Source organism: Vipera ursinii, assembly GCF_947247035.1.
Source record: "Vipera ursinii genome assembly, chromosome: 1".
Taxonomy (NCBI): Eukaryota; Metazoa; Chordata; class Lepidosauria; order Squamata; family Viperidae; genus Vipera; species Vipera ursinii.
In genome coordinates, this window is record NC_139512.1 from 234,180,147 (window position 1) to 234,197,160 (window position 17,014).

Here is a 17,014-nt window from a genome sequence, read left to right on the forward strand (position 1 = left end):
GATTTGTCATTTTTATTACCTATTAACTGTCCTTTATCCTAGCTAAGGATTCAACAGGGAAGAATAACAAGGACCACCATTATATTCACTGGGTTCTTCCACTCTTTCTGAAGGAAACATTTATCCAGGCTAAACATCTGCAATGCTACCCAAATGGAGGAGTTTAGAAACCTCAGCAGCAAAAGGGTCAGACACCAGAGTATTTCTCAGGTTAAAGAGTTTGACCCTATTAGTCAAATTTATCCAGGTTATATATTAAATGGTGTAGGATCAAATTAAGGATTTGACCTTTTTACCCATCTATCAAGTCCTTCCCAAGGATTTCGGACAGGCAGATGTTGATGTTTGTTGGGGTTAAAGGTATCATCACAGGATGTAAACTGTTCCAAGTAAAGCTGCCTTTTGCAATTGGCTGATGGTGAATTTGACAATGTTCAAGTGGCAGTCCAGAGGTTTTTTGGATTGCACCCAAGATGCCTATTACTATTGGTACTACCTTTGCAGGATTATTATTATTGTTGCTGTTGCTGTTATTGTTGTTATTGATCATCGCACAGTGATCCAGATGTTCAGACTGGATTTGGCACTTTTGTCTACCTATCGAGTTCTTACCAAGGACCTGGGATAGGCAGATGTGGATGTTTGATGGTATTACAGATTATTATTATTATTGTTATTATTATTATTATTATTATTATTATTATTATTATTATTATTATTATTATTATTACGTGGTGGTGCAGTAGTTAGAATGCAGTACTGCAGGCTAACCCACTGCTCACTCCAGAAGTTCAATTCTGAACTTCCATCCTTCTGAAGCGGGTAAAATGAGGACCCAGATTGTTGGGGACAATATGCTAACTCTGTAAACCACTTAGAGAAGGCTGTAAAGCACTATGGAACAGTATATAAGTCTAAGTGCTAGTGCTAGATGGTAGTGCTATTCACTGATTGTGGTACTCTATGTGGAAAGAGAATGCTTGCTGTGCAGAGAAATGTGTGTTGATGCACAAGGCCTGGACTTTCAGTATCTTATGCTAAATTGTGGCATCCAAACACTTCTCTCTCTTTCAATCCACGAAAAAAATATTTGAATATCTTTACCATTTTAAATGCATTGTTATATTACAGGTAACTGTTTGGCCTTGGAATTGAAAGCAGCGCATGATCAGATTCTGATAACAGATTTCTATGTTGTAACATAAAACAGACATTCCATGCTATAACATATTCTGCACAATCAGGGGTTCTGTATTATGTGCCAAGTAGGGAAATATATAAACCCATTTGTGGATTAGCCAATTCACACATTTTAACCAAAAGACTGTAAAAGATGAGACAATCTTCAAAATTTCCATATGTTTTAATTTTCACAATTAACTTATTTGTGAGTAATCCATGAATTTTCCATTTTTGGGTTAAAATGTTGAGGATTGGCTTATCTGCAAATGGACTTATACATTATATATGGGATATAAGATATTTTAAAAGTACTACTATATACACTCACAAAGAAGCTCATCCATAGATCAGGCCAACCAATTTTTTTTTTGGGGGGGGGTGTATTTTGGCCCTTATGTCTGTAAAAAGTTCCTTCTCACTTATGCATACTATAGTTTGATTAAGCCAAAATTATAGCTGAGAAAATCTTTTGTCACCTGGTTGAAAGGCTGTCAAATGACTAGCACTTGATATGTATAGAGTTATTATTTCATAAATGTTTTTACTTTTTTTGCCTTGCTTAGAGGACAGACGATATCTAAATACCAAAACAGACATCTGGGCTTTGAAATTATTTAAAATGTATATCAAAATCAATCTAAAGCAAAAATGTTTATGTTTCCCCCCAAAAAATTTACACTTGAAATATACTGACATAAACAGGATTGTTAGATGACATTCTGTTCTGTACCAGAAGACGCATTATTGGCTTTGTAACTTAATAAACTGGTCCACTCAAATCCTTGAATAGCTGCAGGATGCAAAGCCAGGTGCTTTTTCTTAAGGCAATCATGAGCATACTTCTCTCACATAAGGTAGATCACAACCTACTACTTGATAAGATAGAAAAAATGTGGGTTAGATAGCATCACCACCAGATGGATTCGTAGCTGGCTGACAGGCCGTACTCAGCGTGTGGTCCTCAATGGAACTGCATCTACATGGAAGGAAGTGTGTAGTGGGGTGCCCCAGGGCTCTGTTCTGGGCCCAGTGCTCTTCAATATCTTCATTAACGATTTAGATGAGGGGATAGATGGGGAACTCATCAAATTTGCAGATGACACCAAGCTGGCAGGAATAGCCAATACTCCAGAAGATAGGCTTAAAATATAGGAGGATCTGGACAGACTCGAACACTGGGTGCTATCTAACAAAATGAAATTCAATGGTGAAAAAAGTAAGGTTCTACATTTAGGCAGGAAAAATCAAATGCACAGGTATAGTATAGGTGGTACCTTGCTCAACAGTAGTAACTGTGAGAGGGATCTTGGAGTCCTAGTAGACTGTTCTGTACCAGCCTGCTACCGGCCCTGCAGCAAAAGCAGGGACAACCCCTTTACAAACGGCAAGAGGCTGGAATAAAGCCTGCGAAATTTATTCACATAAAACAGAGCATGACAAGACACCAACCATAAAACAGGAGCTAAGAAACAGGAACTATCCAAGCGGTTGCCTTCAGCAAACCAGCCCTCCCACACATTCCCCTTAAATACAGTTCAGGGCGTGGCCTCTCTCTGCCTCCTTCCGAGGTGCCCCATTGCCTTCCTCTGTTTACTCTGACTGACTGCCTCCTGCATCGGGCGTCCTTGAACAGGGCCAGCTGTGGGTCATCTTCATTCACGCTGTCAGGCTCACACAGCTGGGTCTGCATCGTGACCAGATGAGAGGGGCCTGGCTGGGGGCTCTCATCAAGCTGTCCAATCCCCTCAGCAAGCTCTTCAACACCCCCCCTCCTCCTCTGAGTCGTCCGACCCAACTGCCGAACCCACAGGCTGACCCTGAATCACAACATAGACAATCACTTTAATATGAGCCAGCAGTGTGCTGCAGCTGCCAAAAAAGCCAACACAGTGCTAGACTGCATTAACAGAGGGATAGAATCAAGATCAAGTGAAGTACTAATACCACTTTACAATGCTTTGGTAAGGCCACACCTGGAATACTGCATCCAGTTTTGGTCACCACGATGTAAAAAAGATGTTGAGACTCTAGAAAGGGTACAGAGAAGAGCAACAAAGATGATTGGGGGACTGGAGGCTAAAACATATAGGGAACAGATGCTGGAATTGGGTATGTGTAGTTTAACGAAGAGAAGAGTGAGGGGTGACATGATAGTAGTGTTCCAATATCTCAGGGGCTGCCACAAAGAAGAGGGAGTCAAGCTATTCTCCAAAGCACCTGAAAGCAGGACAAGAAGCAACGGATGGAAACTAGTCAAGGAGAGAAGCAACCTAGAACTTGGGATTGGGGAGTTTCAGTCTGAGACTGACTTCTTCCACATAAGAGGAAGACAGACAGACAGACAGTATTCATGTCTCAGGAAATTCGGGGTTTGTTGAACCTGGCGTGCATTCTAATTAAGACACAAGTTGCATATAAACAAAAAGTATACTGGTGATATTAATTTCACAGCAAGGGCAGGGATTTGTTGCAAGACTGTGGGTTTTAAAGGGTTACGGTCAGAAAATCACAGCATTCACTAATAACTACAATTTAATTGGCTAACACAGACCCCAAATATGGACGGGCACGAAAGGCAGGCGCCATTGTTCCTAGGCAAATGTGACCTTTATCTATCCTACTACTTCCAGAACTAACTCACATCTTATTCCATTCTGAGGAGAAATTTGTTTCACCAACTAAACCAGGGCTCTTCAAACATGGCCCTTTTATGACTTGTGGACTTCAACTCCCAGAATTCCTCAGCCAGGCATGCCTAGCTGAGGCATTCTGGGAGTTGAAGTCCACAAGTCATAAAAGGGCCAGGTTTGAAGACCCCTGATCTAAACTCTCACTGCTTGTAATTTTCACTTAAGACATAGTGCTCCAAGGGGAAGTAATTTGGCAACTGATTATCTGCTTTCTTCCGAGCAATCCACGAAGGTCAATCCGGGACCATGCATAATGTTCCTTTTAAAAAAACATTTTAGAGCCCCTCTTCCCATTCCATCACTTTCTCTCTCCAAGTCCCCCATTTTAAAAGTATCAGAATTAAAAACATGTTTAGTTTGTCCCTTTGTTGCCATTTTTCCTACCGTAAGTGTATGGCCACTGTTTCCGAAAATACATGCAGTATTTTGGCTGTAGATCTGTATGGGAATACAGAATAATAATAGCATTATGTGGTATCTAGCTCTGGTTTAAAGGAAGCCAGACTAATGGAATGTAATTTTTCCTCTTCTCTCTGAGCCTTCACTACAATTATTTTTTTCCTTTGTCTACAGAACATTTGTACCACGACCACTGCATTTTTACATTTCTTCTTCTTAGCTTCCTTTTGTTGGGTTTTGACCGAAGCGTGGCAGTCATACATGGCTGTCACTGGAAAAATTAGGACACGGCTCATAAGGAAACGCTTTTTATGCCTTGGATGGGGTGAGCTCCTGTTATTTCTTTTTCAGCTTAGTGTTTTTGCATGAATAACCTTTGGAATATGAATGCTTGTTTCAAAAATCTTGGCAGGTAGTAAGGAGAGTTGTACTCTCCCTACACTTAATATCAACACTGAAACGTTGATAGAGTAGCAAGCAAGCATATTCTTTAATACTTAATTTGCTTCAAGATCTGGCTGGTGATGAATGTTCTGTTGTTTACTAGAGTTCACCGTACTGTAATTTATAGTCTTTAGAATATTTTCTGTAAAGCATGGTGACATGTAGACTTTTCAAAACATAACTGGATCTGTAATCAAAACCAATCCATTTTTATACTGTATCTTCATTATATATTATATCAAATGTTTTGGTGACTTAGTGATGGGATTGGTCACAATGCATGATGGGATAACAGGAGTAGTTGACAAGTTAATGGCAGGTGAAGCATACCCTTGAGTTATGCTGGTGAAAACATTCTTTCCATATGATTTATATCATGAAGTTAGTTTTTTCTCATCCAAGCAGGAAAAGCAAAAAACACTGTGATTCTCACAACTAATCCTTCTATAGACATTCTAGTGATAACCACAATAAAACTAGCTGGAGTTCACCTATTCCTAGAACTTCCAGACGAGAGATGCAAAAATCCAGATTAACATTAGATAGCAGCAAAGAGGTACAGACAATCTGAATGCATTGCATTCAATTCTTTTAGCCCACCTCTGGTAACCTTATGCAACCTTATTTATCTTACAGTGGTGAAATTATTTACCCATTATAACTATGTCCTGAAAGCCAAAAACCATATGGACATTAAGGCAACCAAACAGATCAAAGAAAAGAGGTTTCTGGCTCAGGTAACGCCATTTACATACCAGAATAGGGTACAGATAGGAACCAAATAGGGAACAAATCAATGAGCTGAGAAGAAATACTAGATCTCTAAGGTTTCCAGACATTTTAATTATTTAAGTAGTAGCTGAGAAAGGCTGTCCTTGTACTGTCATGACTTCCAAACCACTTCTTCAGAACTGATTGCAAAATCTCCCAAGCTGTAGTTGCTAGTTTTCTGGGTATAGATAGGCATTGTAATGATCTGAGGCAATAAAATTAGCATCAGATCTATCACCTCACTCTTGATGCCAAATATTCTTCTTTATATGTTATTTAAAATATCTTATTAGGAAACAGTTCAAAATCCCATTTTACTGGGGGGTTTTTTCCCCCAGAAACAAGGGCAAGATGGCCTTAGGAAAAAAAACGGGGGAAATGTCTTGTTTTCTGGAGAATGACAAATAAACACAAGAACCAAAAGGAATATGAATAGAGAAGTAGTATGCCTAAGTTTCATTATACGAAAAACCCCAACCACAGGTTTTGTGGCACCTTAAGGGTATGAAATGTCTAACAGGATGATCTTTAGATGTGCAGGTCATTAAGTACACAGGGAAATAACATTGGAGTTTTTCTTGCAGGTTTACCGGCATTGGTCGTGGCCATATCAATAGGTTTTACCAAGACTAAAGGCTATGGAACCACTCAATAGTAAGTCATTCTATCATAATATATCTTATTTTCAAGGAAAGCTGTAACCTCTTTGCCTACATTGCCTGCATTTCGCTATTTGACTGTATCCAGATCTAGGATTGACACTGAGAGTCTTTAAAAGTAGTCCCTGGTTCCCCAGTTCTCAGAGGGAAATGTGGATCTGTGTCAGGAAACAATCGTACATAGTCAATTGCTCTCTGTAGAATTTGACATGCTTTTACCTTCATGGGCAACAAATAATAGGATAAGTTGCTGCTAATTTCAGTTATTCCTGGCCTGGCAGCTCAATTTGAATAACCATAAAGCAAAGGAAACACATACTGGAACCACAGCATATAATAAGCAATTGTTTGCTTAATCATGGTTTCTTGAATTATTGTTGTTTGGGACATTATATTTTTAGCATTACATCATGATTTCCAAACCCCAATGGGTAGAAGTACACAACGAGCAAAGCAAATACCAATCGAACAACATCAAATAGCTTAATGCAAGAGGCCAAAAAAGGCCTGAGTAAGTCATTGTGTAACTGGCGTAGCATTTGTTTCTTCCTGTTTTGTTGTTTCAAAGGTTTGGGGGTGGAAGGGAAAAGGCCTGACTGTTATGAAAACTATAAGTGGAACGTTTTGGTCCCTTTGCACTCAGAGCAAAGATAATTGTGAATATGGAAAGAGGACTCGTTCCAGTACCCTATCAAATATAGATGAAGTTAAGACTGAAAGCATTAGAAGCCACTGATGAATAAACACCCACATCAGTTTTTGTAGCCTTGGATGAAAACAGCACTTATCCAGATATTTATTCATGTTGTGAGTTTTGGGGAAGGATCAGAAGCTTGTCAGGACTCCACCTTATATCAAAGCTGGTCAGAAAGGTGGCGGCGTTTTTTTTACTTTTTAATTGAGGGCGGAATCATTCTTTCAGAGCTGATCTGTTAGGTGAGTGGGTAGTGTTAAAGCAAGAAGTAGGATCATAACAACTTTATTTAACTGTCTTTCTGACAGCTTTCTCTGCCTTTCTTCAAAGGATCAACTTACAGAGAAGGGAGGAACAATTTCTATCAGAGGCTGGAACTGACTTCTGCTAAAATTATTTTGAAATTAGGCTGGGAACTATATATAGGCCTAGCACTCCAGAAGGCAATGAGTAGACTTCTTTTAAAACAGGTGCTTATATGCACTGCAATTGGATAGTGGCTGGACAGACAGCCTGGGTTATGCCTTCATGACATTTTTCACACTGGGTTTGTCTGGGGTGATTTTGTGGGGAAATGAGGGGTATATTAGAGATTATGTTTTATACTTATCTTTATATTGGATACCAAGCAGAGTAGGTTGACTTGTTGGAACAGAAGGAAGGATGGATATAGATCAGGAGTGTCAAACTGCTGGCCCACGGGCCAGATGCATCATGCGAAAGCCACACCCACCCCAGTTCTGGCAATGGGGAAAAAAGTCACTATACGTCGTGACATGCCACGTGACATGATGTTTGACACCCCTGAGATAGATAGATAGATAGATGATAGATAGATAGATAGATAGATAGATAGATAGATAGATAGATAGATAGATAGATAGATTGAAGATGTAGGTTGGTAGGTCAGTGACCTTAGCATTTTAGTTCATCCACTCCTGCCAGAGATGAAAAACGACTTGTTTCTCACCACACTTGCAACCGTTAAATGAAAGAATGTCAGTTCCTAAAGTGTGGGGGAGATGCAGTATCTCCCTAAAGGCAATTCAGTTTAAAGGGATTAACAGCTCCTTATTTTGTGAAGAGTTGTACATGCACTTCTGTGGAACTCACTAGCCTGATTTCATCACATTAATAACTTTAATTTAATGCCTTGGTGTCTTAAGTTAGGAAGTGTTCTGAATTGTAAATTATCATCAAAGAGCTATTTAAATATTTATACGGAATAAATTCAAGGCTACAGCCATATATTTCAGATATACCTTTCTGGGATATCAGCTGAGTGAATGCAGTGGGCTTTCTGAGTAAACACGGATAGGTTTGCACTGTTAACTTTACCAAATGCATTAAAGGTTGTTTCCCTTGGGGAGTTTTGTTTGCTTGTTTGTTTGGGGGTTTGTGGGTTTTTTTTTAAAAAATGAAACACAATTGATCTTTCTCTTCCTTTGTTTTTGGCCTCAGTATTGTTCTCTCCTCCAAATGTACTGCAGTAAGAGGTGGGAAATTATCCAAAATCAGGTGAATGAATCTTGCACTGGAACTAGATCTCTCAGTTTCCCAGCAATACAGTCCTTGTTCAGATTGGAAGGGGTTGTAGGGTAAAACAGAGGGAACAAAATCAGTTCGTGCGGCCTACTTTTTCCTTGTGGTTGTTCTATTCAGTGTTTCTCAACTTTGGTAACTCTAAGATGTGTGGACTTCAGGTCCCAGAATTCCCCAGCCAGCCATGCTGGGAATTCTGGGAGTTGAAGTCCATACATCTTAGAGTTGCCAAAGTTGAGAAACACTGCTTTAAAGCCTTCGTTGGTTGAAACCCTTAAAATATATTTTTAATATATGGAGGATTAGAACTGGAATTGGAATTTTAAAGGCTGTTTTTAAAAACCTGCCCATGCTATCCTTATAAAAGCTTCTTTAAAGATAACCAATATTTTCTTCAAACTGTAATGCTGTTTAATAAAAAATAAGGGCAATTTTTTTAAAAAGGCAGAGAATGCAAACTCATGACAAGCAGGTTATTTTTTCTTCAAATATAATTATTCCACATAAAATAAAACAATGCCCCAGATTCCTTAAAAGGTGGCAGACAGTATTTTGTAACAATGTCAGTTCTGTGGTTGTGTGGGCTGAACTAGATGGCAGCATTTAGCCTGGCTCAGCTGAACCTGAACTCAGAACTGGTTAGTACTTGGAAAGGAGCCCACCAAGAAAGGTGAAAAGTTGAAAAGACATCCTGGAAGAAGGCAGTGGCAAATTACTTCTGTGTTACTGGCAATGAAATTGCATGGATATATTCACAAGACCACCCAAAATCAAGCTGATCTCAAAAGTGACTGAAGTTGTAAGGGAATTGCATTTTTTCAAGACTGAATAAATAAAAAACTGCTGCTTTAGCCAGTTTTAAAAGTGTTAAACATGATTCTGGAACAAGTATACTATGAAGCAGAGATTGACTAAGGTCATATACAGTTCAGCAAGCTTTGTCTTCTGTGCCACGTCTTATCATCTGCTACAGTGTAAGTCTCTCTTATAAATGGAATACTGTATATTCTGTATTTCTAAAAAGAGTGGTGAAAATAGATTATTATTATTTTTTAAAAAAATTACTGTTTCAAGATGGGCTGGCCTGCAACTGTAGTACATGATACTTGCTATATTTGATGAAAGGACCTTGAAATCCAGCAGAGAAGGAATCAGTGAAGCTTTGCAATGGATAAACACACAGATGCTACACCTTATTAATTTATATTAGTTATTTTTTAATATTTCCAGTTGCTGGCTATCTCTTGAAGGTGGACTTCTCTATGCCTTTGTTGGACCTGCAGCTGCTGTTGTCCTGGTAAGTATTGTTGGCATTTTCACTAGTCATAGGTAGATGCGTAGTTAGAAAAAAGAAAAACAGATGAGAATTATTTTTTTTTATTTACATCAACTGTACTGTATAAATTTGTTACACACTTTATAATGTTTGCGGTTTTTTATATATTTAATATGTGTGCAGTTTTATTTGTGGAAGAGGATTGTGTACTATTTTTTTCCGTGTGAGATTAAAACCTAGAAAAAAATATTAGAATATTAGAATACAAGCAGAAATTATTTCTTGTATTATGAAACTACCTTGTGTTTATACCAAATACTTTAATTACAAAAACAAACATTCCCACCTTAATAAATTTCTGTCCATACCTTTCAGAACGTCTTTTCTCTGTCAGGTGCCCTACAAAACTATTAGACTTCAAATCCCATAATCCTCTCTCATCATGGGAATAAGAGAGATGAAGTCTGAACTAGCCTCTTTTCAATTGGAACCTTGCTCTTTTAATCAGTGAAAAATCTTCTGCTTTATTTTGTTTGTGACATAAACTTCATAATGAACCAGAGGTCCCCAACCTTTTGGTCACCAGGGATCGGATACGTGGACAGAGGTTTTTCCATGGACCGGAGAGGGCATGGTTTTGTGTGCTGCCTGCATCCTGCGGATGGGCTTTCCTTGTTTGTGTAGACTGGTTGCTGGTATGTTTGTGCAGCCTGGTACTATTCTTGTCTTCCAGTTTCAATCAAATAAACAAGGTTTGCCCATTCCATATGGAATGGAGACCAAAGGTCAATTTATTCAAACAATAGTGATTTGCTTCCCACTGTTGTGTTAGAGGATATACAATTCTAAATAAGAGGCTTATTATGAAGCAATCCAATGCACAGAACGCATTTCAGCCATTCCTGAGCAAAGGGCAGTCTGAGCACAAATAGCAGTTTGCGAAAAGGTAACAGTTATCCCAGGATAATCACCTAGTTTTCATGTGCTAAAATCTCCAAGAGCACAGAGCAAAATGGTGAGTAATTTTTCTGAGGATGCCTTAGGCCACAGTCATTTCAGGGTTTAAATTTATCTAGCTGATAAAATAGAACTGCTGACATTCCATCAGTGGCTCCAGCTAAAGATGCAGCTTCCTTGACATCTCTCATCCATGTTCAGGTTATATCTTCTCTTGGCAGAGATGCAGGAAAGGAGGAATAGTAGAGGCCTCTTCAGCCAGCCTTTATTATGAGATGCCCAACTATTATCACTTTGGGTGCCAGTTAGGTATGTTCAGCTGGTAACAAAAGGAGAATTTTAGCTTGGCGAGATCATCTCAAACATATTTAGCCAGACGTCCTCTCACTGGATTTAATGGGGCTTTCTCTCTAGGAGAGGAGCTTAGATTTGCAGCCCAACTTGAACCTAAAGTAAGAACTTGCCATGCCAAATGGGGTTCATTTGCTTTAGTATAAAGATCAGGCAGTGTAGGGTAACACCAAGAAAAATCATATGAGATCATCTTTTAATGCCTCCTTTCACCCTCTGTTTGTAATATTAAGCCAAGTGAGAAGATATTTAATTTTAAAAGCTTCCAGTCTTCACCTGTTTGTTTAATAGAACTTCTCCTTGTGTGTGTGCACATATACACACGTACACACACAACTTTCCATACACAGCATATGTATCAGTCACCTGAATGTTTGAAATACAGATTTGCCTTCCATTTTTGCTAGTTCTTGGAATTGAATTGGTCCTGAAATACACACACAGAGACAACTATGTGTATATATGTACAGTATATAATCGCTTTATAATGGATCCATACTTAAAGTATCTACCTGACTGTCTCAAACATTTGAATAATGTCAATAAGAGAAAATAATATATGCCCTTTTTTCAAAATTACCTATATATATTTTTTCATTCATTTATAAAATCTTAGGCTATACACTTTGTAGCATATTTTGGGAGAAAACAAAGTATACCTATAAAGAAGCAAATAAAAATTATCTAGGTGGCATGAATGGCATCAGCTCAGTGTACTCTGATTACAAGTGTTATTTTTAAACTGGGGCAAGCCTGTTCAGACTATTGAGCGTATAAATGTACAAGTAGCACATTTGTAGCTGTGTATGCATATACGGTACATGCAAACACACACATACATGTACATACAGATACACATAGACACAATCATACTCTTCTATTCTTGTAGTTGTGTCCCATTGCCCTTTCTTCTTTTTTTCACACCGTCTGCTAGCACGTGTTAATTTAATGTCTAGATTCGATAGAGATGTGTATACTTCTTAGAATATTAAAGCTACAGTCAAGATATCTTAATTTAACATGATAAAGTTTATTGTTCTGAAAATGGCCAAACAGATATCAAAGGAACTCCAAAATTAGGACCATTCCCTTCCCATTGTCACTGAGAGTCATAGTTGCCTCTAAAATTAGTGGTAAGTTCTAGTTCCATAAGATTATGCATTCTTTGGGACTGGATCTTGTGTCGTGTATGAGAGGTTGCCTGTGCTGGGCCAAGGGGAAAGTAGGTGTGCTAAAACCAAAGTGGACATATCCAAAGTAAAACCACATTTCTCCACATCTGTTCTCTACCATCTTATCTGGTATTTAAACCACTATCTTTAATTTTACCTTATTTATTGGAAGAGTGGGAACTGAGTAGAGGATTGGAACCACCTAAAATATTGGAAGGAGGAGGGGGTACACAGGATACTCTTATAATTGTGTTATCTTTCTCTCTCTTTTCAACCTGTGGGAGAAGTTCTCCATGTCTTCATTTTAAACATCCCAGTTGAGACTATATTAATGTTTTAATTCCTACATGGTGTTATTAAGATATCCAATGATTGTACATTTATTGTGGTGATTAGATTATTTTCAATAGATAGTAATTTTTTTAAAAAAATAATTTTCTTCCTTTTACAATTGTATAGAAGTTTATACACACAAAGCAAATGGTTAGACTCTTAGTGTAAAACCAAAGTAAAATTATCACACTCTTAAATAAGAGTGTTACTTTTGTCACTGACACAGTCTCCTGTGTATAAAAGTGTAATGTAGCAAGATGTGAGAAGTGTCAGCATCTCAGTCATGCAACTGGCTCATAACACTGTTCAAATTTTATGACCACCCATGATTTTTCAAACATTTTAGATTTCTGAATTATTTAGATCTTTATGTATCCCAGTGGAATTAATGAAATCTTTATGAGATAAGATCCTGTTGGGATTTAGCTGCAACGTATTAAATTTAATGGTCAGCCCAAAACAGTTTGATTGTGATGTTTGAATGTGCTAAAATATATTGGAAAGTTTTCATGAACAATATATCTTTGGAAGAATAACTTAATATAACTCAGAGGAGGATTCATGAGAATTGTTGATCTATGATCACAAAACAAAACAAAAACCCCTCAGTAACTCAATAAACTATATTGGTTTAAAAATGAAACCTAGATTTCTGAACTCCTTGATAAGCAAGCTTGCAGCTTAAATGCAATATACATCTCAATTAGCCAGGGTTCTTCCAACAAATCACCATTAGCTTCAAAATAGATTGGATGAGATCTTGGCTAAAGATCTCATCCAAGGTCTCAGGGGATTGGGAGTGGGAGGCACGGTCTTACAGTGGTTCTCCTCCTATCTCCAGGGACGCTCGCAGTCGGTGTTGACAGGAGGGCAAAGGTCGACCGTGAGGTCTCTCGTTTGTGGAGTTCCTCAGGGGTCGGTCCTCTCGCCTCTCCTGTTCAACATCTACATGAAACCGCTGGGTGAGATCATTCGTGGCTTTGGAGTTGGGTATCATCAGTATGCTGATGATACCCAGCTTTTTCTTTCGACCCCAAACCACCCCAGTGATGCCCTCAACGTGATGTCCCGTTGCCTGGAGGCGGTTCGGGTCTGGATGGGGAGGAACAGACTTCAACTCAACCCCGACAAGACTGAGTGGCTTTGCATACCTTCATCCCGGGTCTATTCGGATATTCCATCTCTTTCTATGGGGGGTGAATTATTACCCCCCGTAGATAGGGCTCGCAACTTGGGAGTCCTCCTAGATTCATGGCTCACCTTGGAAGATCACATGGTGGCTGTGACTAGGGGGGCTTTCGCCCAGGTTCGCCTGGTGCGCCAGTTGCGGCCCTATCTAAGCCGGGATGATTTATGCACAGTCACTTATGCGCTCGTGACCTCTCGTCTAGACTACTGCAACGCTCTCTACATGGGGCTTCCCTTGAGGACCACCCGGAGGCTCCAGCTGGTACAGAATGCAGCCGCGAGAGTTGTGTTGGGAGTCTCCCGATACTCCCATGTCACACCTCTGCTCCGTGAGCTGCATTGGTTACCAGTTGTCTTCCGGGTGAGATTCAAGGTGCTAGTAATGGTGTTTAAAGCCCTACATGGCAGGGGTCCGGAGTACCTTAGGGAACACCTGCTGCTGGCGTCTACTTCCCTCTGCCCTGTGTGTTCCCACAGAGAGGGCCTCCTCAGGGTGCCACCGGTCAGAGAATGTCGACTGGTGGCCCCCAGGGGGAGATCCTTCTCTGTGGGCGCCCCGGAGTTATGGAACCAGTTACCGGTTGAGCTCCGGACGGCGCCCGATCTTCGCTCCTTTCGCCGCGATCTGAAAACATACTTGTTCGAGCAAGCCGGCCTGGCCTGAGGTGGGATTGGTGGGGTCTTTTTACTATTTTTATTGGGGTTTTTACCATGTATTAACTGTATTTTTAATCGGGCATGTATTTAATTATCTTTTATTTTTTGTAAATCTCTGTGTTTTATTCTTGCCCTGTACACCACCCTGAGAAGGGCGGTATAGAAATATTAATAAATTAAATTAAATTAAATTAAACTCTGCTTTACCTCAACCTAATTAATTATTGTAAGAATGTTCCATTTTCCCCTTATAATTCCTTTAGATTAAGGCAAGCAACTGACACATAGAATTGGTTGGTGGGTGACTTGATGAGCCAAATAGGCAGAATCATGTCAGATACATATATGGAACCAGAATGTATTGTTTTTCCTTTGTTCAGAGACATGCATGCATTCTTTAAAGTATATTAAGCTTATTTTAGAGCATAGCCTACAATTTCTATGTATTTCTTGCCTTAAATCACAGGAAATTATGCCAGCAGATTTTCACTTTTGCAGTGAGAGAGGTTTCAAGGGCATGCAAAACAAAGCCACTTGAAACCCTGGGATCTATGATTTTCCATTTATGCTCTAAACTCTTTCTAAGTAGATAAATGTCAGTTAACAGTGTAATTCTATATTTGTCTAAATAAAAGAAAATCAGAGTTAAACAGGATTCACTTTGCAGGTAATCTTTGCATGTGCATAAATTTACATATTTAATGAATTTAATCATATTCAAAAATTGTCTTCCCAGTAGAATTATAATGTTATTAGAGATTTTTCCCCCTTTGTTCTTAGAATCTGGAGAAATCCAAAACTGACTATTTTCCATTTTGCATACAAAACATGGGAACTGTGATCCTTCCTTATCCTGTTCGCATAAGATTATATTATAATTATAGTTCATTGTCCAATCTGAACCTAACAGTGCAAAATAGATAAGCAGAATTCTATAGTGCTCAATGTCTTACAGTTTTATTTCTGTATATGTGTGTATAGTATGTATGTTCTCATTTATACCAAATACAAATTGGAGTGTGAGAACTATACGTATCCATGTCTATCTTGGATACCATTGGCAAGGATCACACTGATTTGCTGATTTACAAGGCATGGCATCTTTCTGGAATATCTAGTTCTCTCCAGAATGCAGATCCTTGCATCTCTTTGCTTTGTAGGAGTCACACATGTTGAGATATAGGATACAAATTGTTGATCCCGGTTCTTTAAATTTATACCAAATGTATTAAAGTTCGTGTTTCATTCAGTGTCATTAAAGGGGCAGCTGTTACCTTTTTATTTGTTTATTTCATATTTAACAGGTCAACATGGTGATTGGCATCCTTGTGTTTAATAAACTAGTTTCAAGAGATGGAATCCTAGATAAAAAACTCAAACACAGAGCAGGGTAAGCAAAAGTTGGGATATATCAATGATTTATTACTAAATTTTGTCTATTTATTGTTAGATTCACCACATGTATTTTTATTTAATTTCACTTTGAACTTTTTTTCTCTTAATTTAATTTCCAGTTCTATTCATCTCGAAATTGCAGTTAACTTATTTTTCCTGAGGAAATGTGACTGAGCAACAGAAAAATAATAAAACACAAGTACAGTTGTATTAAGTTACAAAAAAAGAGGGTGAATAACCATGCATGTCCCTGCTTTGAAATTTTCCTGGGCTTTGTATAAGTTGAGTATTTAGAATTCTATAATTTTGATTAGTAAAAAAAAAATTTCCACTTTTAAAAATGCCAGAAGCTCTCTCAGATAAAAAACTGAGAGAACTGGGCCATTTGTGTGATTGTGTGAATTAGACATACTACTGAATAAGCAAGCTTACTGTCTCTTGTTTTCTGCAGTTATTGGCTCTCCAATGTGCAGGTGAAATTTGGGTTTGAAAGTCTGTTATATGAATATAAAAACTTATATTTATTCTTAGGGGTTTTTGGTGCTCTCTGAGCTTGGTTGTTTTCTTGCAGATGTTTCACTACCCAAACTAGGTAATGTCATCAGAGCTGGTCCTAGTTCCAGTGTTAGTGTTTGTTCTCAGAGAAATGGAGAAAAGATGATTTGATTCATATCATTTCTGCACGTACTCGTTTCATTCTTCTTTTCTCACGTCGCTAGAATTCTGTGCTCTTAAAGTAGCACTTACATGACAGAACGAGTCTGGGTTTTTCAGAGATTTTCGTTCACAGGAGATGAGACTGAGGAAATTTTGTCCATTTGCTTTTTCCCTCCCATTCCTTTATTATTGTTGTTCTAAAATAGACAGAAAGCTGCAAGGGCAAAAAGAGGTCATGAAAAATGATTCTCCCACTTGCATTTACCAATCTCAGAATTTATGAATTTAAGCCAAGGCGTTTCTTCACATACAAAGCAGTAGAAGATGTGGTTGATATACCAAGTCTGGCTTTCTGTGCAAAAAAAAAAGAAATATTTCCACCTAAAATGCTTTTTTTTTTAAGGCGGGGTGGCATATTTACTCAAAAGCTTTCTCGCAAGAAAGTTATTGCAGCCTTCCTTTCCTATTAAGGAGAATGCATTGCTCTATTTGGTTTGAGCTCAGGTGTGATGAATTTGAATAGACGTCAGATCTATTCTCCATAAGCAAGTACACACACACACACACATATACACACACAAACTCACACTCACACACAATCCTAATGTCAAAGTGGAAAGCACTGGATATAGGATTTAAAATTACAA

General features: G+C 38.5%; 1 protein-coding gene across 1 annotated transcript in view; it reads left to right on the forward strand.

The window, feature by feature from the left end:
- Positions 1–17,014, forward strand: part of ADGRB3 (adhesion G protein-coupled receptor B3) — a gene marked incomplete at both ends in the record, with an annotated part of 540,315 nt that overhangs the window by 478,088 nt on the left and 45,213 nt on the right. The window contains 4 exons of the mRNA XM_083351264.1: positions 4,446–4,596; positions 6,071–6,140; positions 9,612–9,678; positions 15,620–15,705. Of these exons, the coding sequence (XP_083207390.1) occupies positions 4,446–4,596; positions 6,071–6,140; positions 9,612–9,678; positions 15,620–15,705 (374 nt within the window). The remainder of the gene's footprint in view (positions 1–4,445; positions 4,597–6,070; positions 6,141–9,611; positions 9,679–15,619; positions 15,706–17,014) is intronic.